This window comes from Selaginella moellendorffii, unplaced genomic scaffold (assembly GCF_000143415.4).
Source record: "Selaginella moellendorffii unplaced genomic scaffold, v1.0 SELMOscaffold_17, whole genome shotgun sequence".
Lineage (NCBI taxonomy): Eukaryota > Viridiplantae > Streptophyta > Lycopodiopsida > Selaginellales > Selaginellaceae > Selaginella > Selaginella moellendorffii.
The window spans coordinates 1576690-1601635 of record NW_003314278.1 but is presented as its reverse complement, the minus strand read 5'-3'; the positions used below and the strand labels follow the sequence as shown (position 1 = coordinate 1601635).

Genomic DNA, 24946 nt, shown 5'->3' with positions numbered 1-24946 from the left:
CGAGTCCACAGCCGTCGGATCTCCCATCCAACGGCCCACAACACCCCGGCTGCACCCCTTGGTGATCTGGTGTTCTTCCTCGCTGACTAGAAAAATGCGCGGCGAGGGCGGCCATTGTAGAGGAAGCGTGGACGCGAAGGATCATAGCGCGTGGGGGTTGGATTGCCGCCGCCGCCATCGCCGCGACGACACCAGATCGAGAGCACTCAACCGCAGTGGGGCCGAGGTTGGATCTTCCTTCTTCCTGTTCCTAGGGTTTTGCAACGCGTCGAGTACCAGCAGTGGGCGCGCTCTCGTTTCTTGCTCGAGCCAAGCTCCAATCCGGCTGCTCTCCAGGTGAAATCTTGAGCCAGTCCCGGTGTGGCAAGGATTTGATCCATGGCGATGGCGGCCGCGAGCACGTCCAACACGATTCACCAGGCGCGCATTTTCGAGCACGGCAGCTCGTCCCCGCGATGTCATCTGGGCAGCCCCGTGTACTACCACAGCAGGCCCCCTCCATCGGCGGCAGCGGCGGCGCTGAGGAAGTCGAGCTGCGCGGCGTTCCTCCAATCGCGCGGGTATCAGCACGAAGGATTGAGGAGGTGCTCCACCGCCATCGATTTCCTCCGCCCAGTTTCATTCTCCGAGGGATTCGATCAGGCAGTCTCGAGTTCTTTGATAGCAAGAAGTCCCGGCGAGGCTAGAGCTGGTTGCCGGGGCGTCGTGAGCGCGGTCTTTGAGCGATTCACGGAGAGAGCTATCAAGTCCATCATGCTCGCCCAGAGGGAGGCCAAGCTGTTTGGAAAGAAGGACGTGGGAACCGAGCAGCTGCTGCTGGGATTGATTGCCGAGGAGAGGAATGGAGAAGGATTTCTCGGGTCTGGCGTTACCATCGACCGAGCCAGGGAGGCCTTCAAGAACTTGCTCCAGGAGAGCAATCAAACGTTTGTCACGTCCGATAAGCAAGCGTCCGAGATTCCTTTCTCGACTGGAAGCAAGAGGGTGTTTGAGGCGGCGCTGGAGCAGTCCAAGAAGATGGGACATAACTACATCACCCCGGAGCATATAGCGCTTGCTCTTTTCACGGTGGACGATGGGGGAGCTACAAAGATTCTTGACAAGTACGTGATAGATAGATAGAAAATGGCTGATTGGGTGTGGCTGACTCCGTTTTTGCGTGTTTCTTTCAGGCTTGGATTGAAAACGCAAAAGCTACAAGCTGAGTCGATCGTGAGACTACAGGGAGAACTTGCCAAGGACGGAAGAACACCGCCTCCTGCTATGAGTTTGCCAGCCAAGTCTGGAGCTACAGCGGCTTCGTCAAGCAAGCGTCCTGGTAGAAAAGGTTCGCTCTTTACTTATTAGTTTGCTTTCGATGCTTGTCGTCTTACCACGCCGTCTTCTAGAAAAAGGTGCCCTCAACGATTTTTGTGTGGATCTTACCTTACGTGCTAGTGACGGGAAAATTGATCCTGTTATTGGCCGAGACAGTGAAGTGCAAAGAGTTGTACAGATTCTAGCAAGAAGAACCAAAAACAATCCCATCTTGCTTGGGGAGCCTGGCGTTGGCAAGACAGCGATTGCTGAAGGCCTTGCCATACGTATTGCGAGTGGAAACGTTCCAGAGTTTCTCACGGTGAGTAGATTTTTTAAACTGCGGTGAAGTTTACATATTCTTGCTTGCGCATACAGGGGAAGCGAGTGATGTCGCTGGATATGGGATTGCTTCTTGCTGGAGCTAAGGAGCGTGGTGAACTAGAATCTCGGGTTACAAGCCTCATAGAGGAAACGCGAAAAGCAGGTGAAGTTTTCCGTTTATTTATACTTAGAATGCTGTATCTGACATGCTTGATATCACCAGGCAATGTTATACTTCTTATAGACGAAGTCCATACGCTCGTTGGGTCGGGTTCTGTTGGTGGAAGAGGTGGAAATAATGGGGCAGGCTTGGACATTGCGAATCTATTGAAGCCTGCATTAGCGAGAGGCGAACTTCAGGTAAAGATAATGTTTTCACTGTTAATAACGATTATGCTTACGCTTTTTTCTTCAGTGTATAGGTGCCACAACACTCGACGAGCATAGAAAACACATCGAAAAAGATAAAGCGCTAGCAAGGAGGTTTCAACCTGTTATTGTAAATGAACCTAGTCAGGTTTGTGTTGTTACTTGGTATATGTTGTTGTTGACGATTTTTTTGGTTTGCAGGAAGACGCTGTAAAGATTCTTTTAGGAATACGTGATAGATACGAAGAGTATCACAAATGTAGAATTACACAGGAAGCAGTTGATGCGGCTGTATATTTGTCGTCGAGATACATAGCTGATCGATACCTTCCCGACAAAGCGATTGATTTGATCGACGAGGCTGGCAGTAGAGCCCGTATTGATGCGTTTAAGCGCAGGAAAGAAGAGCGAGTCAGCATTCTTTCCAAGACACCTAGCGAGTACTGGCAAGCAATTCGGGCTGTCCAGGCTGCTCAAGAAGCTGTAAGTGACCTTTATTTTGCTTGTCGTGCCGAAAGTTGTTCTAACAATTCTTTTTCAGGCCTTCGTTCCGCAAAGTGCTCTTGGGGACTCGGAGTATCTTATTGAAAGTGCTGCAAACACTTTACCGAAGGCTGTAGATATCGACCAAGAGTCAGTTTCTTTACCTGTAAATGAACTAATGGAAGGGTATGCACTACTTTTGTTTGTTCTCCGTTTCTTAAGCTTTGTTTTTGTCTGCAGCTCGGTGATAGTTGGACCTTCAGAAATAGCAGCTGTGACGTCCATGTGGTCTGGTATTCCGATTGAGCAACTTACCTCGGACGAGCAACTGAAGCTTATTAATCTGGAGAAGTTGCTGCAAACGCGTGTTGTTGGCCAAGATGATGCAGTGAATGCCATATCGCGAGCAGTTCGCAGGGCACGAGTCGGACTCAAGGATCCAAGTCGGCCGATCGCTGCCATGCTTTTCTGCGGGCCAACCGGTGTAGGAAAAACGGAGCTTACAAAAGCTCTTGCTCAGCACTTCTTTGGAGCCGTAAGTCCTTTCATACGCATGCACATATGGCGCCTTACCACGGTTTTTTTCTTCCAGGAGGACGCCATGATAAGGTTGGATATGAGCGAGTACATGGAGCGTCATACTGTGAGCAAGCTTATCGGTTCTCCTCCCGGATATGTTGGATATGGCGAGGGTGGAACGCTGACAGAGGCTGTTCGCAAGAGGCCCTTCACTGTTATTCTCTTGGACGAGATCGAGAAAGCTCATCCCGATATCTTCAACATGCTTTTGCAAATTTTTGAGGACGGTCGCCTTACCGATTCACAGGTAAAGCATTTTCCGTGATGCCTGTAAGCTGACCTGCTGGATTCTACAGGGCCGCGTCGTCTCTTTCAGGAACTCTCTTTTGATAATGACATCCAACGTTGGCTCCTCGGCCATAGCAAGAGGAGGAAGCGGCAAGATCGGTTTCTCGTTCGCGGAAGGTGGCGACGAAGACTACACAAACCTCAAAGGTCTGGTGATGGACGAGCTGAAAAACTTCTTCAGGCCCGAGCTACTCAACAGAATAGACGAAGTGGTTGTCTTCAGATCGCTAGAGAAAGCTCAGGTGAGAGATAAATCTCTCATCCCTTTTGCGTACGGCGTAACACTTCTTTTGCAGGTCCGTGCCATTGTTGACATGATGCTAGCCGAGACGAAAGAGAGGCTCGCCAAGCGAGGCATCAATCTGGAGGTGTCGGAAGCAGCCGTGAAGCTGGTTTGCGACGAGGGCTACGACAAAGCTTACGGAGCTCGTCCCTTGCGGCGAGCGGTCACCAGGATCATCGAAGACGCGGTGAGTGAGTCTCTACTCGCGTCACACTACAGCGAAGGCGACACAGCGCTGCTAGACCTGGACGCCAGTGGCAACCCAGTGGTAGTCCAGCACTCGAAACCAGATAGGTGCGACCATGGCTTGTGCGTCCAGGTGCGAGCTCCCGTCTCGGTTGCTTCCAGCTGATCTTCACGCGTACAGAAATAAGATCCTTGTGAAGATGAAACAAAAATGTGTATAGAATCTATGGACGAAGAAGGAACTTCGAGCCTATGAAATGGTATTATCTTCTGATGTCTAAAAATCACGCAAAGTTGCGGAAGGAGATTCATGTTTTGTAAAGAAACCATGTAGACGGAGAGTCCAAAATCAAGATTCGAACCCTGGGCGTGCTCTTTGATAGCCCGGGGTGTTAACTGACTGGTCTAACCTGTTTTATTGAGCTGGCGAAGCAATATTTGGGGTATTTCTTCCGTAAAAGATTTTCGCATAAAGTCCTTGTTGATTGGACCCTTCGGCCGCCTCGAACCCGGGTCATCTACTTCCGGTCCACCTCTACACTTACCTGATAACCAATTCCTCAGCAACCGCGTTCGCATTAATTTATCACCATACCATGTAGTTAACCGATATTGGCCTCTTCCAAGATGCTTGACGCCGAGAAGAAGATCCACCGCATAGCAAGCGGCACCTGGAAGCATTGAAGAAGCTCGCGAATTCTATGACTCCGTGGTGGACCGTGCGACTATGGCATGTGTCTTGGTTGCTTCCAGCTGATCTTCACGGCACAGAAATAAGATTCTTGTGAAGATGAAACCAAAAAATGTGTATAGAAGAAGGAACTTCGAGCCTATGAAATGGTACTGTCTTCAGGTATCTAGATCACGCAAAGTTGCGGAGAGAGATTGATGTCTTGTGAAGAAACTGTGTAGACTTTAGAGGAAGGATCGTTCGTGTTGTTAAGACACGAGCTTAGATACGATGTCAAGGGTTCCACTGGTGGCCACACGGGCATGTTTTCCAGCAAATCAGATGCTCTTGACAACCTTCCAGATCGACCAAGCGCGTCAACAATGCAACCATAGTGCTCCATCGCCGGTACCAGATTGTAATCCAGCACCATCGAAACGAAGGAGTTTCTAGCTTCCTCGACTCGCCCAGTGTGGCTGTAGGCGCTCAAGACAGTGACGAAGGTGATACCATCTGGATCGAATCCCAGCTGTTGCATCGCCCAGAAGTTCTCGACGGCATCCCGATGGTATCCTCCCCGGCCATAGGCAGCAAGCAGTGAGTTCCAGGAAACGATCTCCTTGCAAGGGATTCGATCGAAGAGCTTTTTTGCCTCTGAGATATGCCCAACTCGGGCATACGCTTCGACTATCGCGATCCATGATGTCAAGTCTGGCTCGTGGAGGTGGTCAAACAGGGATCTTGCCTCTTTGATCTCTCCGGCCGAGGCGTGGGATTCGAGCATCGCGGTCCAGGAGACTACACTCCACTGCGGCATTCGCTCAAACACCCTGCGCGCTTGATCTACAAGTTTCTCGTGAGCAAACGCAGACATCATAGCGTTGCAAGAGATCACATCCACCCTGGGAGAGTAATCAAAGAAATATATCGCTTGTTTGAGGTTTCCAATCTGTGCGTAGCGGACTAGCATCAAACACCACGTCTCGACTCCGTGGCATGGCATTTTCTCAAACAATTCTCGCGCCATTAGCAAATGCCCGTATTGGGCATTTGCTGAAACAATTGCATGCCATATTACCATGTCCCGTTGTGGCGTTTCTTTGAAAACGAATCTTGCTTTTTCTAGCAGCCCGTTTTCCGCCAAAGCTGCAAGCATTGCAGTCCACGAGAAAACGTTTCGCATTGGCATCATGTCAAATAATTGCTCTGCTGCACCAAGATGCCCTATGCGGGCATATACTTGCAAAAGTGCTGTCCAAGAAACCACATCCCTCTCGAGCATGGAATCAAAGATTCGTTGTGCGGACGGAACGTTACCGACCTGGGCATATGCCGTCATTATTGACGAGCAAGGCGCAATGCTCCAGCTTGGCATTCTCGCAAAAACACCCTCTGCCATTGCCGTTTGCCCGTCATAAGCATATGCCGTGAGCAACGCCGTCCATGCCACAACGTTTCTTTGTTGCATATTCGCGAATAAGCCCCTCGCTTCGGACAAATGCCCAGTCTTGGCAAATGCTGTCACAAGCACCGTACACGTGGCGGCATCTCGTTGAGGCATTCTCTGGAACGCTCTGGATGCCTCGAAAATTTGCCCATGCTTGGAATGAGCTTGTATCAACGCCGTCCAGGACACGACGTCGCGGACGGTCATCCAGTGGAACACGTGTCGCGCTTCCTGTATATGCCCAGTTTGGGCATATGCTGTGATAAGGATATTCCAGGAGTAGACATTGGGGTGGTGGAGGGAATCAAAGGCGCCCTTGGCATCTTCTATGCTGCCACATTTGCCGTACATGTCTACGATCCAGTTCCCTAATAGCCTGCTCTTGGCGAGGAGCGCTGGGATGATTTGCCGGAGGCGCGAATGCAGCTCCCTGGCCTGGCGAAGATCCTTGCTCCTGGCGACTGATCGGATGAGATCGCAAGCAGCGATGGAATCCAGCCTCGAAAAGCTTGATCGTTATCGAGTGTTTCTTCTCCTTGATCTTCCCAAAAAATTTCCTGCAAGGAATATTTTCAATGGTCACACTTGGCAGTGGCGGCAAGAGCCCTAGGCGGCGCCCGGGATGGGTGTGCTGCGCCGCCTCATGCATCTCGCCGCGCAGAGGCTCCATCGGCCGGGCAGGAGGAAGCTGGCGCCACTGCCGTCGCAGATTTCGCCTCCAGTTCCAGGTATGGCCGATCCTTCTCCACAGCGCCAGCATCAGCCAAGAAATCCAAAGAATGTAGCAGCAGCAGCGCAAGAGGAAGAAGAAGAGGAAGATTATGTCTCATTTGAGGTGGATTGGTCAGTCTTCTCCATGGCGCACATCCAGACGACGATCCAAGAGATGCTCTTCACGCTGGCGGGGCTGGCCTTGCCCGAGGAGCAGCAGCACAAGCAAGCATTTAGAATCGAGAATGGGAATTGGCGGACCAACCTCGACGTCAAGGAGCTCTATCTCCGCCGGGAGCTTCGTGAAGGCGTGGAGACTGGATTTCTAGTGCGTGGGGTGATCTACGACATGGCGGCTTTGGCCATTCCTCCTCAACAACGAGGGAAAAGAATCAAGGAGATGGCGTCCTCTGGATCCAGGGACTGGAGCAATCTCGTTCACGAGAACGTGAACGAGACTGTTGGAAACGTGGAAGATGTGTCGGCCGAGCAAGTCATGGAGAAGCTGGGACTGAAAAATGTTGGTGCACTCCAGGAGAAGATTGGGAGTGGCAGTAGCTCCTCGGCGGCGGCTTTGAGGAAGAAGAAGCTGCAAGAGAAGCAGAGCTTGGAAGAGATCCTGGGGAGAGGAGACAGCATACGAGCAAAGTATGCCGAGAGGCTTAGACACAAGCAAGCATTAGCGGATGCAAGACAAGAGCAAGCCAAGCTCGGGGTGGTGATCACAACTTCTCCAGGAGAAAAAGATAGTTCTGTGCTACCGGGTTGCCCCGCTCTTATTCGATACTTGGAGGTTCGTTTCTATCTTTCGGTTCTCTCTTCTATAATCTTTTGTTCTCTATGCTTCCAACTCTTTCCTTTTCCAGGAGCGTGGTGTTTCGCAAGCTCTTTTGGCTCGTGGCCCAGACGCTGAGCTTAGAAACTTAATGAACCAGTTGGGAGGCTTCCAGTTTGCGGAAGTGAGGAGATTGCAAGAAGAAGTCGTCAGGTACTTTTCATTTTTCATGAATCACAGTTCCAACCAATGTGACTGTCCAAGCAGCGAAGGAATGCTGGACTCGATATGTACAAAATGGAGGCTACCATCCAAGCAAGTCTTGCTGGTAAGTTTTCGTTTTTGGTCTACGCTATTGGGATCTAATTCGGCAAACCAGGTTGTTGGAGCCAATGGTAGTGAAAGCGAGGAGCTGCTCAAGGTTGTAGCTGACAAAGGCTACTTCGTTTGCCGTGTCCAGAGCACTTCAAACAGCCAAGGCGAGTCGAAAGACTCAAAACCGGAGTCACAGAAACGTTGGGGCCTAACTTCGTGGTTCAACCATCTTGCCGAGGGAACTCTCCACATCGAAGAGCAACGGAATCACGAGAAAGACATCGTCCATTTCCGGGTGATGGACATGACTGAGCTCAAATGGGTGATTGAGGACCTCAATGGAGTCTCGTACAGGACAAGCACCATGGTCCGAGGATTCAAGTGACAATGCTCTGGAATTCATGGATTCTTTAACAGCTTCATTTGGATTCTAGCAGAGCGATGGTTTGCTATATCCTTACGCCAGAAAAACTCCAGCATGCTCATTCTTCTATTGATTCGGATCTAATATTATTCCCCATTATTATATTAAAATGTCAACTTATACTTATTAATTTACATTTTTGTAAGAAAAGAATTTTTCATAGTACTCAATAATAAAGTAGAGGAGGAATAAAGAAATAAAATACAAAACTGTGCATATGAATTAACTTAAATACCTTAGCTTATATACAAGAGTAATGTGGTTTGGATTGAAACTAATCCAACAGTTATTAAAATTATACTATGCTAATCTTAATATAGAGTTGTTAATATTAATATACAACATTATGTATATTTGGACCTTTTATCATTCTTTCCTTTTGGAAGAATGAAAGGCAATTAAGGTTTTTTCGTTGATGGGTTAGGATTTAGAGGGATATCAAGGAGAGGTAGTAGTGGATTTATAGATGGTATTAGTTGTTTTTAATCCCTTTTATATAAAGTGTTTTAACTATTGCATATATATAATTTTTAAAGAATTGACTTCTTGAATGTTATGTTAAACATTATAAACTTATGGTTCAACTTGTCACAACATCTGATATAATATCTTCCATTCAATAAGGAGCCCTTTAGACAAAACATGTATTGTAAAATTAGGAAAGCAGACTAATACTAACTTATCCACTTTGTACTTTGGATAATGATGAGAGTTGTAGCACTATTGTTGTCCCACTTGTAAGTGGCCCAAGTTTTTAGCAAATTTAGTTTTGACAAATGAAAAAATGTTTGTTAAATATTAACCCTAGGATTTAGCATCGGTAAACTTGTGGCAATTGTAAAGGTAAACTTAACTCTATTGGTAGTATTAGATCATGATTATGTAGTAGTTTATATAGTGAAATATTAACAAAACTTTGTAACCTTGTGATATACACATATTAAAGAGACAACAAATAATCATCCCAATTTAAATGTTGAAAGTTCATATACTTCATAATTATGCTTTTGAAAGTTTGAATAAATCATTCCACCAAACTATGTGTTTGTGGATGATAAACACTTATGAAAGTGTAGCATATCTTCAAGTAAGATATTAAATAAATGCAGACTATTATCCAAAAAAATATACTCTGGACAAGCATATTAAAACACCATTTGATTAAAGAGGAAGTACTTAATAAAAATTGCAAATACATTAACAAGAGTATGTCATTATTATTTCTAACTACTTGACTTGTTAGGTGGAAGTCTTGAGCCTTATACAACTTGTCAAGAGAAGGTAAATCTTGCTTCACACCTTGTGGATATTGAACATCAAGTACAACAATTGCTAATAATACAAAATCTTTATTTAGAAAATCTAGACTAGTCTGAAATATGATAAAAGAGTGAAGAAGGAAGAGAAACTTGAGAGAGGGCATCAGCATTAACTATAAAACTCCTAAGCAATGAATAATATCGAAATTATATATTTAAAGCTTCAAAACACACCAAGTAGTATGACCAACTAAATTCTTCCTCTTCAATAACAAAGTAACTATAGCATGAATAACACTCAAGAACCATTTAGATATTTATGAAGTTTCTTGAAATCCCAAATAGTTACTAAATATGCCTCTATTGTGGAGTAATTCACCTCCTTTAGTTATAATATATAGTTGATGTGTGCAATGAAATGACACTAACTAAACACACTCAGACTCTTTTATATTAACACACCTTTAACACCGATATAAAAAACATCCACTTGCAAATTAAAAGGTTGAGTATATTTAGGATATGCCAAAACTAAAGGACTTGTCAACAACTCTTTGAGATGTATAAATGCTTGCTCAAAGTCCATGGACTAAATAAAAGACAATGTTGACAACTTCAATAATTCTTAAAACAGTGTAATACAATAAAAAGATAATTAATGAAATAACTAAGATATTGCACTTTACCTAAAAAGCATTGCATATCATTGGACTGATAACGAACATAAATCTTTATTGGATAAGCATCCTTAGTTGGAATAGAATGACATATTGCAATTTTGGCCTCAAACTTAAAGAGATCAACATACTCTTTCATGAGCTAGTCAACTGCTAAAATACAAAGACTGTTAAAGAAATTTGAAAGGGAATAGAGGAACAAGATAAAAACATAAGAGAAATAATGGGGAAAGAAAAGTGATAAAAGTAAATGTAAAAGCAAAGGGATAAAAAGGAATAAAAGTGAGAAGAATGGAAAAAATATAAAGAAATATGAGACAAAGAGGGAGAACCCCCAAAGTCACATTTAGCATAATTGCACTACAACCAATTTATATCAAAGATAAGTTAAAAGTTTGACTCAATATCACCTACAATGACTAAAGCTAAAGCTTAAGATCGCCCACATACATCACTAAATTTGCCTTATCCTGTGCACATACTTGTGTACGGCTGTTGTTATAAAGAATGAAAATTGGTTTTACTGCATAACACACATGTAGATAATAATGTGTGGTAATAGGTCGAGTAATAGAAAATAAATTCAAGCCTATATCAACCAACATAGAGAATAATAGAAGACTTATTATTATAAAAATGAGTTTGGAAAGTAAATAGTGGATAAATTAGTGCCAAGTGAACCCCTTGATAATACTCTTAAAAGAAAGATGGAAAGACCTTTTAATACTCGTATAATTCTTTGTTTCCCAGAAGCATTTTGATGTCTAAACCTTCCATTGCAACAACACAAATAGGACATTGTTGATGCCAAAGTCTCCATCTAGGAAATAGAGGATACTAATATGGAAAATGCTAATAATACTAATATGTGTTACCAACTTTATCACACGCTATCACAACCATGACCATGTCCTAACCCTTATCCTTAAACTCGGGTAACAATAACATCAACTTTCATTGGAACAGGACCATTTCCCACATAAAGTGAAGTTAAAGAATATATAGTGAGAAGTGGAAAAGATGATGTTTTATAATATTGTGTTAAGTGAAGAGCATTATCAAGAGTGGTTAGAGAAAGTGCATATATAAGTCCTACAAGATCTTGACGAAGTGCTAGCCACAACATTCCTAACTTGATCTACTCCAACATATTTATCTGTATACGAAGTAAAAGGCTCTAAAATAAATGCCAAATTGCATTATTGACTCAAATTGCCCTTAATGAAGACGATGCAATTGTTAGAAGGCATCCTCACAATCATTGGCATATTCAAATGTGCATTTGAAGATGTTCGAGAGAATGCTTCAATCCACATGAATGGTTATGCTCAAACCATTATACCTCTACAATACTATTTCTTGGAAATATATGGGAAACTCACGCAAATATTGAGCATCATCCCAAGAATGATTTATGACAATCACCATAAAGTCATTAAACCAATAATACACATCATTCTAAAAATTCCCATAAATGAACTCCAATCAAACACAAGGATTGGCAACAAGAGCAAGAGGAGCTATATCATGTATTGTGAATACTGCTATCAATTGAGTTTAATTGTTTAATTGCAACTACATAACATCAAAAAGTTGCACTAACTATTGCTCTAGAGGAGGTTGTTACTTTGCTATAAAGATGAATGAAAAATAAAAATAAAAATAAAAATAAAAACTAAAAAAGCTATAAAGAAAGTGAAATCTAGATGATGTAAAAGTTAGATTTAAACCAAATCCCAAATCTAAGCACTCTTCTGGGACAATTAGTGTTGTCCTTTACCTCCACAAATGTGAGTGTATAGAATATAGAAAGGGATATAAAAATATGCACATCAATTATCCCAAAAACTAGTTTATATACAAGAGCAAGAGGTTTGGATTGAAACAAATTTGATAGTTATTAAAATCCTACTATGTTAATCTTAGTGTATGGTCATTAATATTAATATATAGTATCATAGTTGTACACTTGGACATCACAATTTTAGTGGCTATTAAAAAAATAATATATAATTAAATAAGATTATGTAAAAACTATATAAGATTATATAAATATTTCATCTATTAATTTCATACATGTTGCATGCTATTAATTTTATCATTTTTATTGTATATAAATATGGATATGTGAGTGCATGGAATACAAAAATATATATATTCAATTAGCCCAAAAACCCTAACTTATATATAGAAGCAAATAAATGGTCTAGATTGAAACCAATCTAATAGCTATTAAAGTCCTTATCCTAATATTAATATATGTTATTATAGCCGTATCTTTAAACCTCATATCATCCTTTCCTCTTAGAAGGATGGAAGGCAATTACAATTCTTTGGTTGATACGTCGGGATCTAAAGGAATATTAGGAGGTGGTACTAGTGGATCTATAGGTGGTGCCAATTGTTTATGACCCTTTAATACGAAGTGCTTTAGTTGTTGCACATGTATAATTTGAAGGATTAATATGTTAAATGTCATATCAAACTTCATAAATTTGCGGTTCAACTTGCCACAACATCTGATACAGTCCTTTTTACTAAATAAAGAGCCTCTTAGACAAACCATGTACCATAAGATTGGAAAAATAAATTAACATTAAATCATTCAGTTTGTACTTTGCAAATAAATGATAAAGTGAGTTGTAGTGCCATTATTGTCCCACTTGTACGAGGCCCAAATATTTAGTAAACTCCACTCAAACTAGTGGAAGAATGCTTGTTAAATATTAATCTTAGGACCTAGAATTAACAACTTGTGGCAATTGTGAAAGTAAACTCAACTCCATTGGCAGTATCAAATCATGACCACATAGGAGTTTATATAATGAAACACTAACAAAACTCTATACCTCTATGACATACACATATCGAAGAAATGGCAATAACCATCTTAATCTGAATGCTAAAAATTTATATATTTCACGATCATCCTTTTGAAGTTCCAGACAAATTATTATACCAAACAATTTGTTTGTGGATGATAAGATGTTGTCAAGGCATGCATAGCTGTCCAGTAGTACGAACCATATCACCACATCATGATTGACATATGAATTAAGTAGGGCTTAGGTGTAGCGTATTTGATTATAGGATAAGATTTGGATATATTGTCACCATAGATCCTTGGAACCTTGGGAGATAAATGGGGATAAAATAGCCACTAAGGGCTTTTTTATCTAGCAATTACCTCTTTTTCAGTTGGCTTAAGAGGAGAGAAATAGAATGCATTACATATGGTATTAGAGTAAATGGCATGGGTTCAATTCTCATTGATTAGTGGCTACTTAAAAATATACCCTTAAGCAAGATATATTCCTACCCATAAAATTTAAAATCATACGTATTAAACATCCATGTGTACGTCCTTCCTCTTGTGTGGAGTATCCATGGATGAAGGTATTCACCGTGGGACTATGGTATAGATGGATGACTAGTTGCTTCATATGGAATACCTTCATCCGTGGACTACAGTATGGGTGGATGACTAGTTGCCTCACATAGAATAGTTAGTCTATACAATGGAAGATACTCCACAGATGAAAGTATCCAATGGAAGATACTCCACGGATGAAAGTATCCACCGTAGGACTCCAGTATGGGTGGATGACTAATTGCCTCACATGGAATAGTTAATCTACACAATAAAAGGATTGGTAGATTCATTACGGAAATGGTGGAATAGTTAGTTTATACAATGGAAGGATTGGTAGATTCAATATGGAAATGGAGGTGTTAGTTCCTCTTGGCTCAATAGGGGTTGAGTGTAGCATATCTGATTATGGGATGAAATTTAGATATACTATTATTGTGGATCCTTGGAAAGACATGAAATGCCTCAACCATAAATGTTAGACTATTATTTGAAGAAATTCACTAATAAGTTAACAATGATGATGGAAGAAGATACTAAAGTACTTGATCTAGAAGCCCAAACTGGCATGTAACATACCCTAGTCAAGATCTTAAAACATGAAATGCCTCAGCCATAAATGTTAGATCATTATTTGAAGAAATCCACTAACGAGTTAACAACGACGATGGAAGAAGATATTAGAGTACTTGATCTAGAAGCCCAAACTGGCATGTAACATATCCCTAGTCGAGATGTTAAGATATGAAATGCCTCAGCCATAAATGTTAGATCATTATTTGAAGAAATCCATTAACAAGTTAACAACGACAATAAAAGAAGATACTAGAGTACTTGATTTAGAAGCCTAAACTGGCATGTGATATATCCTTAGTCAAGATTTTAAGACATGAAATTCCTTAGCCATAAATGTTAGATCATATCTCTAGACAAGATGTTAAAACATGAAATGCTTCAGTCATAAATGTTAGATTATTATTTGAAAAAATCCACTCCACACAAGAATGTTTAAACACAACTTGATTGAGGAGAAAGTAACAAATAATAATTGTAAATGCACTAGCAAAAGCACTGACTTTCACATAGTGAGTCAAGTAGTCAAAAGCAATAATAATATACTCATTGTTAATAGTTAATTGTGGTGAAGGCCTCATTAACCAACTCAAATGGATAAGAAATTATAATTGACTCCAACCATCTTTTTGCAATATAAGAGGGAGTATTATAAACTTGGCACTATACACAACTACACATATATTGGATAACATTAAATTGGATCTTTGTTGTGTAGCTTTTCAATCATATAACAATGTTTTATAAACTCACCTAAAATAGCAAAGTCATGATAGGCATAGAGAAAGTGTGGAATAAATACCACCATGTAAGCTCTTATATTTGGTATTAGAGGGGTCTCGGGTCCGACTCTGTTGGTTAGCTAGGGGAATCACACCACATATTGATTGACATCTAGCTTGTCCAATTTGCTCCTGTTGGTCTCGACTCGAGGGGTAGTGTCAAGAGAGCGGGGCTCTCGGGAAAGCTGCGGCTCTCAGCTTCCATTCACGAGGGCATGAACTTGTAGGGAAGCGTGGTGGATTATAAGCAACCAAAGAGAATGATTTAAAAAACGGTCCATGGGGTTCAAATATAGAGGGAAAGGGCCCATGAATAAAAGTGCACCCTGTTTTCCAATTGGTTAAAGGTTTTAGGATATTTGGGGTTAAGCGTCCTTGGGTTTGAATAATATTAAGTTGGGTAACCTCTCGGGAAGTTCAAGGTTTCATCTATTATACCAGCTCTTACTTGGTCCTACTTGGTTTCAACTACTCACTAGACGAGCAACGGAGCGTTAGCCATCCATCTACGGATTCCCAAATCTCTCATAATCCCCCTTCCCGAGTTAAATTGGACTTAAGGTTCGGCTACACTCCCCGCAAGCACAAGTAGCCAAGCATAACAAGCCTCCAGGTTCCTAATATCCCTTGGTACAACAAGACTTGATCATGGGACCCTTTAAATCCCAAGCCTTGGGTGCAACACTTGCTTCAGGACGCTGGGGCGAAACACCGTGGCCTAACAGCCTGGTATGGGTACCTCTATTGTAGCACATATGATCATGGGATGAGATTTGGATATACTACCACTGTGGATCCTTGGAACCTTGGGGGATAAATGGGGATAAAATAGCCACTAAGGGCTCTCTCATCAAGCAATTGCCCCTTTTCCAGTTGGCTTAAGGGGAGAGAGATAAAGTGCGCTATAGTTGGTATCGGAGCAAATGGCACGGGTTCGATTCCCATTGATTAGTGGCTACTTAAAAGTATAATATACTCTTGAGTAAGGTATATTTCTACCCCTAAATTTGAAATCGTATGTATTGGGCTTCCATGCGTACGTCCTTCCTCTTGTGTGGAGTATCCATGGACGAAGGTATCCACCGTGGGACTACGGTACGGGTGGATACATGGACGAAGGTATCCACCGTGGGACTACGGTACGGGTGGATGACTAGTTGCCTCACATGGAATAGCTGGGACTGCAGTACGGGTGGATGACTAGTTGCCTCACATGGAATAGCTAGTCTCGGACGAAGGTATCCACCATGGGACTGCGGTACGGGTGGATGACTAGTTGTCTCACATGGAATAGCTAGTCTACACAATGGAAGGAATAGCTAGTCTCGGACGAAGGTATCCACCATGGGACTGCGGTATGGATGGATGACTAGTTGTCTCACATGGAATAGCTAGTCTACACAATGGAAGGACTGGTAGATATCCACCTGGGACTGCGGTATGGGTGGATGACTAGTTGCCTCACATGGAATAGCTAGTCTCGGACGAAGGTATCCACCGTGGGACTGCGGTACGGATGGATGACTAGTTGTCTCACATGGAATAGCTAGTCTACACAATGGAAGGACTGGTAGATATCCACCTGGGACTGCGGTATGGGTGGATAACTAGTTGCCTCACATGGAATAGCTAGTCTCGGATGAAGGTATCCACCGTGGGACTGCGGTACGGATGGATGACTCGTTGTCTCACATGGAATAGCTAGTCTACACAATGGAAGGACTGGTAGATATCCACCTGGGACTGCGGTATGGGTGGATGACTAGTTGCCTCACATGGAATAGCTAGTCTCGGACGAAGGTATCCACCGTGGGACTGCGATACGGATGGATGACTAGTTGTCTCACATGGAATAGCTAGTCTACACAATGGAAGGACTGGTAGATATCCACCTGGGACTGCGGTATGGGTGGATGACTAGTTGCCTCACATGGAATAGCTAGTCTCGGACGAAGGTATCCACCGTGGGACTGCGGTACGGGTGGATGACTAGTTGCCTCACATGGAATAGCTAGTCTACACAATGGAAGGACTGGTAGATATCCACCTGGGACTGCGGTATGGGTGGATGACTAGTTGCCTCACATGGAATAGCTAGTCTCGGACGAAGGTATCCACCGTGGGACTACGGTACAGGTGGATGACTAATTGCCTCACATGGAATAGCTAGTCTACACAATGGAAGGATTGGTAGATATCCACTGTGGGACTGCGGTACGAGTGGATGACTAGTTGCCTCACATGGAATAGCTAGTCTACACAATGGAAGGACTGGTAGATATACACCGTGGGACTGCAGTACGGGTGGATGACTAGTTGCCTGCTAGTCTACACAATGGAAGGACTGATAGATTGAGTGCAGAAATGGAGGTGTTCATTCCCCTTGGCTCAGTAGGGGTTGTTAATCAATAGTCAATGAAGACATTGACATCTTTGAAGGGGGGGGTGAGTGTAGCACATGTGATCATTGGATGAGATTTGGATATACTGTCACTATGGATCCTTGGAACCTTGGGAGATAAATGGGGATAAAATAGCCACTAAGGTCTCTCTCATCAAGCAATTGCCCCTTTTCTAGTTGGCTTAAGGGGAGAGAGATAAGGTGCGCTACAGTTGGTATCAGAGCAAATGGCATGGGTTCGATTCCTATTTATTAGTGGCTACTTAAAAGTATAATATACCTTTGAGCAAGGTATATTCCCACCCCTTAATTTGAAATCGTACGTATTGGGCATCCATGCGTACGTCCTTCCTCTTGTGTGGAGTATCCACAGACGAAGGTATCCACCGTGGGACTGCAATACGGGTGGATAACTAGTTGCCTCACATGGAATAACTAGTCTACATAATGGAAGGATTGGTAGATTGAGTGCAAAAATGGAGGTGCTGGTTCTCCTTGGCTCAATAGAGGTTGTTAATCAATAGTCAATGAGGACATTAACATCTTTGAAGGGGGGGTGAGTGTAGTGCATGTGATCATGGGATGAGATTTGGATATACTATCACTGTGGATCCTTGGAACCTTGGAAGATAAATCCACCACTTCTATCCCGAAGGGAAGGGCGAGGACTAATGAGCCACAAAATACTCAAGTGGGGCACCACTTCACATGAGCCGAGAGCACCACAGTCAGTTTCCCTTTTGGGAGTGGGAGCTGCTCTTGAGCACTTCCTTGGGTGGCCCCTCTGGCACCACCCGAGACCTTGGGAGATAAATCCACCACTTCTATCCCGAAGGGAAGGGCGAGGACTAATGAGCCACAAAATACTCAAGTGGGGCACCACTTCACATGAGCCGAGAGCACCACAGTCAGTTTCCCTTTTGGGAGTGGGAGCTGCTCTTGAGCACTTCCTTGGGTGGCCCCTCTGGCACCACCCAAGTCCATGCTCACTCCCACCTAAGGCCCTTCAACCCTAGTTTCAACCTCAAGTTAGTTTGGAAGCACCACTAGAGAGTTCCTTCAAGACTGGTTCCCAGACCTCACTATCCCTACTATACTTTTGGAACCCCATGCAGCCCCCCCCCAGGAGATGCACACTTTGGGCTTTCACCCCTTGACCCATATTAGTACTCGGACTCGGTCTCGGACTCGATCTCGGACCCAACTTTGGACTTGGTCTCGGACTCGATCTCGAACTCGATCTCGAACTCGACTTCGGACTCGACCTCGGACTCGGTCTTGGACCCGGTCTTGGATATCAGACTCTGTCTCGAACTCGGTCTTAAACTCGGTCTCTGATTCAGCCTTGAACTTGATCCTGGACTCTATCTCGAACTCGATCTCAGAGTCGGTCTCTTTGGTTACTTACATACCAACTGTAAATGATCATTAGGATTAGTCTCTAAAATAAAGAAGGTTGTTCTTAAGTGATATTGAAAATATAAATGTTAAAACTTCAAATCATCAACAAATGATGTAAAATTCTCAAACCCTTCATAAAGCTTTTGGATTTATAACTCAACTTTTTGAGCCTCACGAACTTTTAATCTTGCTCCACATCGTATGAACACTAAATATCAAATATAACAACTACTAATAACACAAAATCTTTATCCAAAACATCCATTGATATTAAAACAATAGTGTAGCGCATGTGATCATGGGATGAGATTTGGATATATTATTATCGTGGATCCTTGGAACTTTGGGGGATAAATGGGGATAAAATAGCCACTAAGGGCTTTCTCATCAAGCAATTGCCCTTTTTCCAATTGGCTTAAGAGGAGAAAGATAAGGTGTGTTATAGTTAGTATCAGAGAAAATGACATAGGTTCAATTTCCATTGATTAGTGGCTACTTAAAAAAGTATAATATACCCTTGAATAAAGTATATTCCTACCCCTAAATTTGAAATCGTACATATTGAGCATCCATGCATATGGAAGGATTAGTAGATTTAGTGCAGAAATGGAGGTGTTGGTTCCCCTTGGCTCAATAGGGGTTGTTAATCAATTGACATCTCTGAATGGGGGGTGAGTGTAGCGCATGTGATCATGGGATGAAATTTGGATATACTGTCACCATGGATCCTTAGAACCTTGGGGGATAAATGGGGATAAAATAGCCATTAAAGGCTCTCTCATCAAGCAATTGCCCCTTTTCCAATTGGCTTAAGGGGAGAGAAATAAGGTGTGCTACAAATAGACTCATCAAAAATAGAATAAGAGAGTGAAGAAGGGATAAAAGCTTAAGAAAGGGTGTCAACATCAACTATAAAATTCATTGGGCAATGAATAACCATATATTTGAAGTTTTAGAGTCTACCGAATAATACAACTAATAAAGTCTTTTCACTTCAATAACAAAGTAACCATAGCATGATTGCATTTTAGTAATGTTCAAAAAGACTCTTTCTCTATTGTGACTGTTTTACCTTTAATGGTTGTAATGTATGGTTGATATATGTAATAAGATGATGCTAATCAAACACTTTTGTGCTTTTTTACATTAACACACTTTCAAGATTGATATAAAAAGTATCCAAGCACAAAATCAAAGGTTAAGTGTATTTAGAATATGCCAAATTTGAAAATTCATCAATAGCTCTTTGAAATTCACAAATGCCTACTCACAATTTTTAGACTAAATGAAAGATAATATTGACAACTTCAGCAACACTCATAATGGTGAAATATAATAAAAAAGATGATCAATAAAATAACCAAGATATTGCATCTTATATAGGAAGCATTGCATATTATTCACACATTTTGGAATAAAGAACTTTAAAATAGTTACAAGTTTGTTAGAATTAACTTACAAACCTTCACAAGAAGTTTTACAAAGATGTAGTCAAAAGTTTGACTTAGCATTACCTGCAATGATTGAAATTCAAGTTTGAGATCACTTATATGTATAGCTAAGTCTATCACATCCCACATATATGCATATGTATGATTGTTGCTATAAAGAATGAAGATTGATTTTACTATATGACATAATTATAAATGCCATCATGTGGCAATAGGCTAAGTAATAAAAGATATAGAAAAAATAATAGGAAATCTTTTGTTATAAAAATGAAAAGTAAACATACATATTTAGCTCCACATAAAGCAAGAGGTTTCGGAAGCAAATACTAAATTGTATCATTAATTTAAAGGATATTTGACAAAAATGATGCAATTGTAGGAAGGTATTATCACAATTGTTAACATATCTAAATATATGCTTGAAGATGTCAAAAGAATATTTCAATTTACACAAATCGTTATTATTAAACCATTGTGCCATTGCAATGCCAACCTTTAGAGACATATAGGAAACTTATATAAATGTTAAGCATCATTTCAAGAATGAAAAGTGTTAACCACCATAAAGTGATTAAATCAATGGTGTATATCATTCTTAGGATTCCCAGAGAAGAACATCGGTCAGATGTGAAAATTAACAATAAGAGTAATAGGTGAATACCATTATCAATTGAGTTTGATTGTTCAATTGCAACCATATTACATTTAAAATTGCTACTCCAAAGTTAAATAAGGAGGAGGTTATTGCTTTGCCATGAAGATAAACAAAAAGAAAAAAAGCAAAAAAGAGAAAAATGAAAAACTATAATTAAAATGAGATTTAAATGATTTAAAAGCTACATTTAAACCAAAAGTAGAAATCCAAACACTAATTAGGGAAAATTGAGATTACCCCTTAACTTCACCAATATGAGTGCATGGAATATGGAAATGAAATATAAAAATATGAATATTCAATTAGCCCAAAAACTTTAATTTATTTATAAAATTAAGTGGTCTAGATTGAAACCGCTATTAAAATCCCACTACGCTAATATTAGTATATGGCATCATAAATTTTCAAGTCTAAAATCAATAGACAGAATATCATTAAATTCTTTGATTTGAAAGAACATTTATGAACTTTTTATAATTTTTATTCTAAATTAAGCCATATTTAAATATTTAATAATTTTATATATTAAAATTCTGCCACATAACCAAATAATGATTTCATGTATTATATATATTCAAGGTTTTAATAATTTTACAAATGGACACTGAGTTAAATCATAAATAATATATTAAAAAATATAAAATGTTAAATGAGAATATAACATATATCTAAAGTGAATTAAAATATCAATACCACACAAAAATTTCTCAAGTTACATACATTAGCATTTCACTTATCTCTATTGATAAATTTTTCAATAATAATAAGTAATTCTATTTTTATACTAAAAATAAAATTTATCAATTTATAAGTATCAATTTATGAAATACAATTTTTGGTTTGCTTAGAGTGAATAGTAGTGAATATGCCTAAAATATACATGGATATTTTAAGATATTTTACCATCTAACAGTTGTTATCTATACATATAAAGTGATAGCAGGGAGGTTCACTGGCTGTTGGCTCCAGGGTCGATAGCCATGGTTGTGCGAGAAATTTTTCTAATGTTTGCTCTCGGCCAATGTGAGGCGGCCAAGCTGCATGGGGTGGGAGAAGAAGGCCCAGCGACACGTGTCACATGCAAGTGTCTTTTCTATCATCATCCAAACTTTTTTTGTTAAGATCTTTTAAATTTTCCTGCACAAATCGCCCTGTCGCTCCCGATGTGGAGAGCCGCTGCTTTAGGGAAAGGGTAAGAGAGGGATGCGGTCGAGTAAATGCCCAGTGAAGCTGTGGCTCCCGGATCTCCCAGGCAGAGATAATCTACTCAGAGATCTCCCGCTCAATCGCCACAGCAATCCCTGCAAGAACAGGCACCAGCAGCATATCCGGAGCTACAGTCTCGCCACTGTCACTCCCGGCATGGAGGATCTCCACTGCTGCTTTAGAGAAAGGGTGTAGCTCTAGAGGAAAGCGAGTAAATGGCCAGTGAAGCTGCAGCTCCCAGTCCTCGCGGGAACAGGTGCCAGCAGCAGATCTGGACCCGCGGGCTCTAGATCCAACGGGTCCAGTGGTCCACCCAATGGCAGCAGCGGCGCCTCCACCAGCGACGACAGAGGTGTTGAGAAGAATGTGATGAAGGACATTTTCTCTCTTTGTTATGGAGGGATGGACAAGGGGGGTGGTGCGATGACACTCGGTGGTCTTCAGCCTCCAAAAGACATGGTTTTTACGTTGTCTTGATCATACTTTCAAGGACATTCTTCTTCACATTCCTCTTAAGCTTGGAAAGAACCAACACATCCTTAAGCTGTCTACTCTGGTGAATGCCACTGGCCCCGACCAATATTTCATTGCCCCTTCGGCATTACGGCCTCAACCAATGTAGTTACTCTTGAAGTGGAACATGAGTAAGTTAAAGAATGTTGAGATATCTTACTCATTTTAGTGACTGACTGGATCGGATCATCTGTGACAGTCACATTTACCAAGGAACTCTAGCTCGAAGCTTTATTTTTATTTATGCCTAGGAGTATATTTTGTTCTAAATATTTATATTATCAAGTTTTGAAGAATTAATTTTTGTAATCAATCTAACATTTTCTAGGCATAATTAAAGTGGAATATAATATTTGTTTTTTGATATAATTCCAATTTAGTTTTTAATATATTAGAAAATCAAAACAATATTTTGCTACCTACACAGCATATTCTGGGCAAGTGTCATATTAATCTTGTATTTATAAACTTTCCTAAATGTTTTTGTATATTTTAGTTTTTTACTATCTAGTGGTTAATATTAAATAAGATTAACTTTATGTTTAAATATATTTATAATTATGTGAGTGCATGGGATTGTGCAGTGGAAAGGACCATATTAGGTGTTACGGCAAGTTGGCCGCAAGTTTATGAGGTTCGGCATGATGTCCAGCAGGCCGATCCTCCGAAGATTGTGCATGTGTAGTGGTTGAAACACTTTATACAAAGGGATTAAGAGCAATTAATACCATTTACAGATCCACCGATGCCTCCTCCTGACGTTCCTCTAGATCCCAACCCGTCTACAAGAGAACCCATTTTTTCCATTATTCCAAAAGGAGGGGATGATGTGAGGGCCAAGTGTACGGCTACGATGCCGTATACTAATATTAGCATAGTGGGATTTTGGTAGCCGTCAGATTGGTTTCAATTCGGACTATTTGCTTCTGTATATAAGCTAGGATTTTTAGGCTAATTGATATGCACATTTCTGTATTCCCTTTTCATCTCGAAGTCTTTGAATCCACGGCTCAATCTTTTGAGCCTCGCAAAGAGAAGGTAGATCTTGCTCTGCGCCTTGAGGACACTGAACGTCAAGTACAGCAACCGTCGACGGCATAGAATCCTTGTCTAGAAAATCCACAGATGCTGGAACAACAGGCTCATCATAAACATAAGAAGAGAGTGGAGAAGGAAGAGGAGCTCGAGAAAGGGTATCAGTATTAGCCATAGAACTCCCTAAGCGATGAATAACATTAAAATCATATATCTGAAGCTTCAAAACCCACTGAGCAATACGACCAACCAGGTTCTTCCGCTTCAATAATGAAGTAATGGTAGCATGGCCACCTTCAAGTAACGTCTGAGAACCATGTAAATATGCATGAAGTTTCTCGAAACCCCAAACTACCACTAAACACTCCTTCTCTGTCATGGAGTAGTTCACCTTTGCTTGTTGTAACATGGCTTATATATGCAATGGGATGATACTGACTAGGCACACTCGGGCTTTCTTACATTAATACACCTCCAAGACCAATATTAGAAGTATTGACATGCAAAATAAAAGGTCGAGTGTAGTTAGGATATGCCAAAATCGGAGGAGTCGTTAATAGCTCTTTGAGATCCACAAATGCCCACTCACAATCTAAAGACTAGATGAAAGATGATGTTGACAACTTCAGCAACACTCACAACGGTCTAATGTGATCAGAAAGATGATCCACAAAACGACCGAGATACTACACCTTGTTGCACATCATTCACACACTTCAGAGTAGGGAACTTTAGAATGGTTACAAGTTTGTCAGGATCAACTTGCAAACCCTCACGAGAAATACGGTACCTAAAATAAGTTGTGTCCTTGGACCCAAACATGCACTTCGATCGCTTCAGCTTTAAACCAACATCCCGTAGCAGATCCAATACTTTACACACATCACAAATGTGCTCCTCCCACATCCCCTCCGAGTAAATCAAGACATCATCAATGAAGTCAGCAGTCACCTCTGGCATATCACAAAGAACCTCGTCCATCATCCGTTGGAAAGTTGCTGGAGCATTGTTCAAACCAAATAGCATCACCAAGAACTCGTACAAACCAAATAGTGTATGAAAAGCAGTCTTAAGAATATCTTCTTTGGCCATCGGTACTTGCCAATACCCAGAAGCAAGATCTAGCTTGGTGAACCAACAACTTCACCCCAGACGATCCAAGAGATCAGCAGTGTGAGGAAGAGGGTACACATCCAGGATCGTCACTTCATTTAACGGACGATAGTCGATGTAGAAACGAATACTCCCATCAGGCTTCGTTACAAGATGAGGTTCACATGCCCAAAGACTCTACGACTTCTGAATAACACCCTTCTCCAATATCTCCTTGGCATTTGCACGTAAAATCTTAATCTCCTTGGTTGACCGACGACGAACAGGAACCTTGATTGAATGAGCATCCCCAGTTGGAATGGGATGACGTGTGGCAATCTTGGACGTCACGATTGCCACACGTGTTGAATCTATTGACCG

At 41.4% G+C, this 24946-nt stretch overlaps 3 protein-coding genes across 4 annotated transcripts; 2 read left to right on the top strand and 1 right to left on the bottom strand.

The window, feature by feature from the left end:
• The first annotated feature begins 93 nt into the window (after positions 1-93).
• On the top strand, positions 94-4086 carry LOC9640246 (chaperone protein ClpD, chloroplastic). Of its 2 annotated transcripts, XM_002971674.2 has the most exons (12): positions 96-1103; positions 1173-1327; positions 1389-1618; positions 1675-1783; positions 1844-1980; positions 2036-2137; positions 2191-2472; positions 2531-2658; positions 2713-3007; positions 3065-3298; positions 3348-3581; positions 3636-4086. In XM_002971674.2, exons 1-12 carry the CDS (start codon positions 379-381, stop codon positions 3972-3974), a joined length of 2970 nt encoding a protein of 989 aa, XP_002971720.2. In that variant the 5' UTR covers positions 96-378; the 3' UTR covers positions 3975-4086. The 2 variants fall into 2 exon arrangements, with proteins under 2 accessions (XP_024532162.1, XP_002971720.2); XM_024676394.1 differs by having other exon boundaries at positions 94-1103; positions 2531-3007.
• A 579-nt stretch (positions 4087-4665) lies between these two features.
• LOC112346744 (pentatricopeptide repeat-containing protein At4g02750-like) lies at positions 4666-6276 on the bottom strand. Its single transcript, XM_024676324.1, has one exon. The coding sequence runs from the start codon at positions 6274-6276 to the stop codon at positions 4666-4668; it is 1611 nt and encodes a 536-aa protein (XP_024532092.1).
• A 216-nt stretch (positions 6277-6492) lies between these two features.
• On the top strand, positions 6493-8252 carry LOC9640245. The gene is made up of 4 exons (XM_002971673.2): positions 6493-7429; positions 7503-7624; positions 7679-7739; positions 7791-8252. Exons 1-4 carry the CDS (start codon positions 6548-6550, stop codon positions 8109-8111), a joined length of 1386 nt encoding a protein of 461 aa, XP_002971719.1. The 5' UTR covers positions 6493-6547; the 3' UTR covers positions 8112-8252.
• The last annotated feature ends 16694 nt before the right edge of the window (positions 8253-24946 follow it).

What these genes read in the sequence shown, in the direction of transcription:
- LOC9640246 (XM_024676394.1), top strand. Translation starts at nt 379, where the DNA reads ATGGCGATGGCGGCCGCGAGCACGTCCAACACGATTCACCAGGCGCGC. An exon ending in TCCAGGCTGCTCAAGAAGCT is followed by an intron (nt 2,473 to 2,530) that starts GTAAGTGACCTT and finishes ATTCTTTTTCAG; the next exon opens with GCCTTCGTTCCGCAAAGTGC. An exon ending in CTCAGCACTTCTTTGGAGCC is followed by an intron (nt 3,008 to 3,064) that starts GTAAGTCCTTTC and finishes TTTTTCTTCCAG; the next exon opens with GAGGACGCCATGATAAGGTT.
- LOC9640245 (XM_002971673.2), top strand. Translation starts at nt 6,548, where the DNA reads ATGGGTGTGCTGCGCCGCCTCATGCATCTCGCCGCGCAGAGGCTCCAT. An exon ending in TTGCAAGAAGAAGTCGTCAG is followed by an intron (nt 7,625 to 7,678) that starts GTACTTTTCATT and finishes CTGTCCAAGCAG; the next exon opens with CGAAGGAATGCTGGACTCGA. An exon ending in CATCCAAGCAAGTCTTGCTG is followed by an intron (nt 7,740 to 7,790) that starts GTAAGTTTTCGT and finishes TCGGCAAACCAG; the next exon opens with GTTGTTGGAGCCAATGGTAG.
- LOC112346744 (XM_024676324.1), bottom strand. Translation starts at nt 6,276, where the DNA reads ATGTACGGCAAATGTGGCAGCATAGAAGATGCCAAGGGCGCCTTTGAT.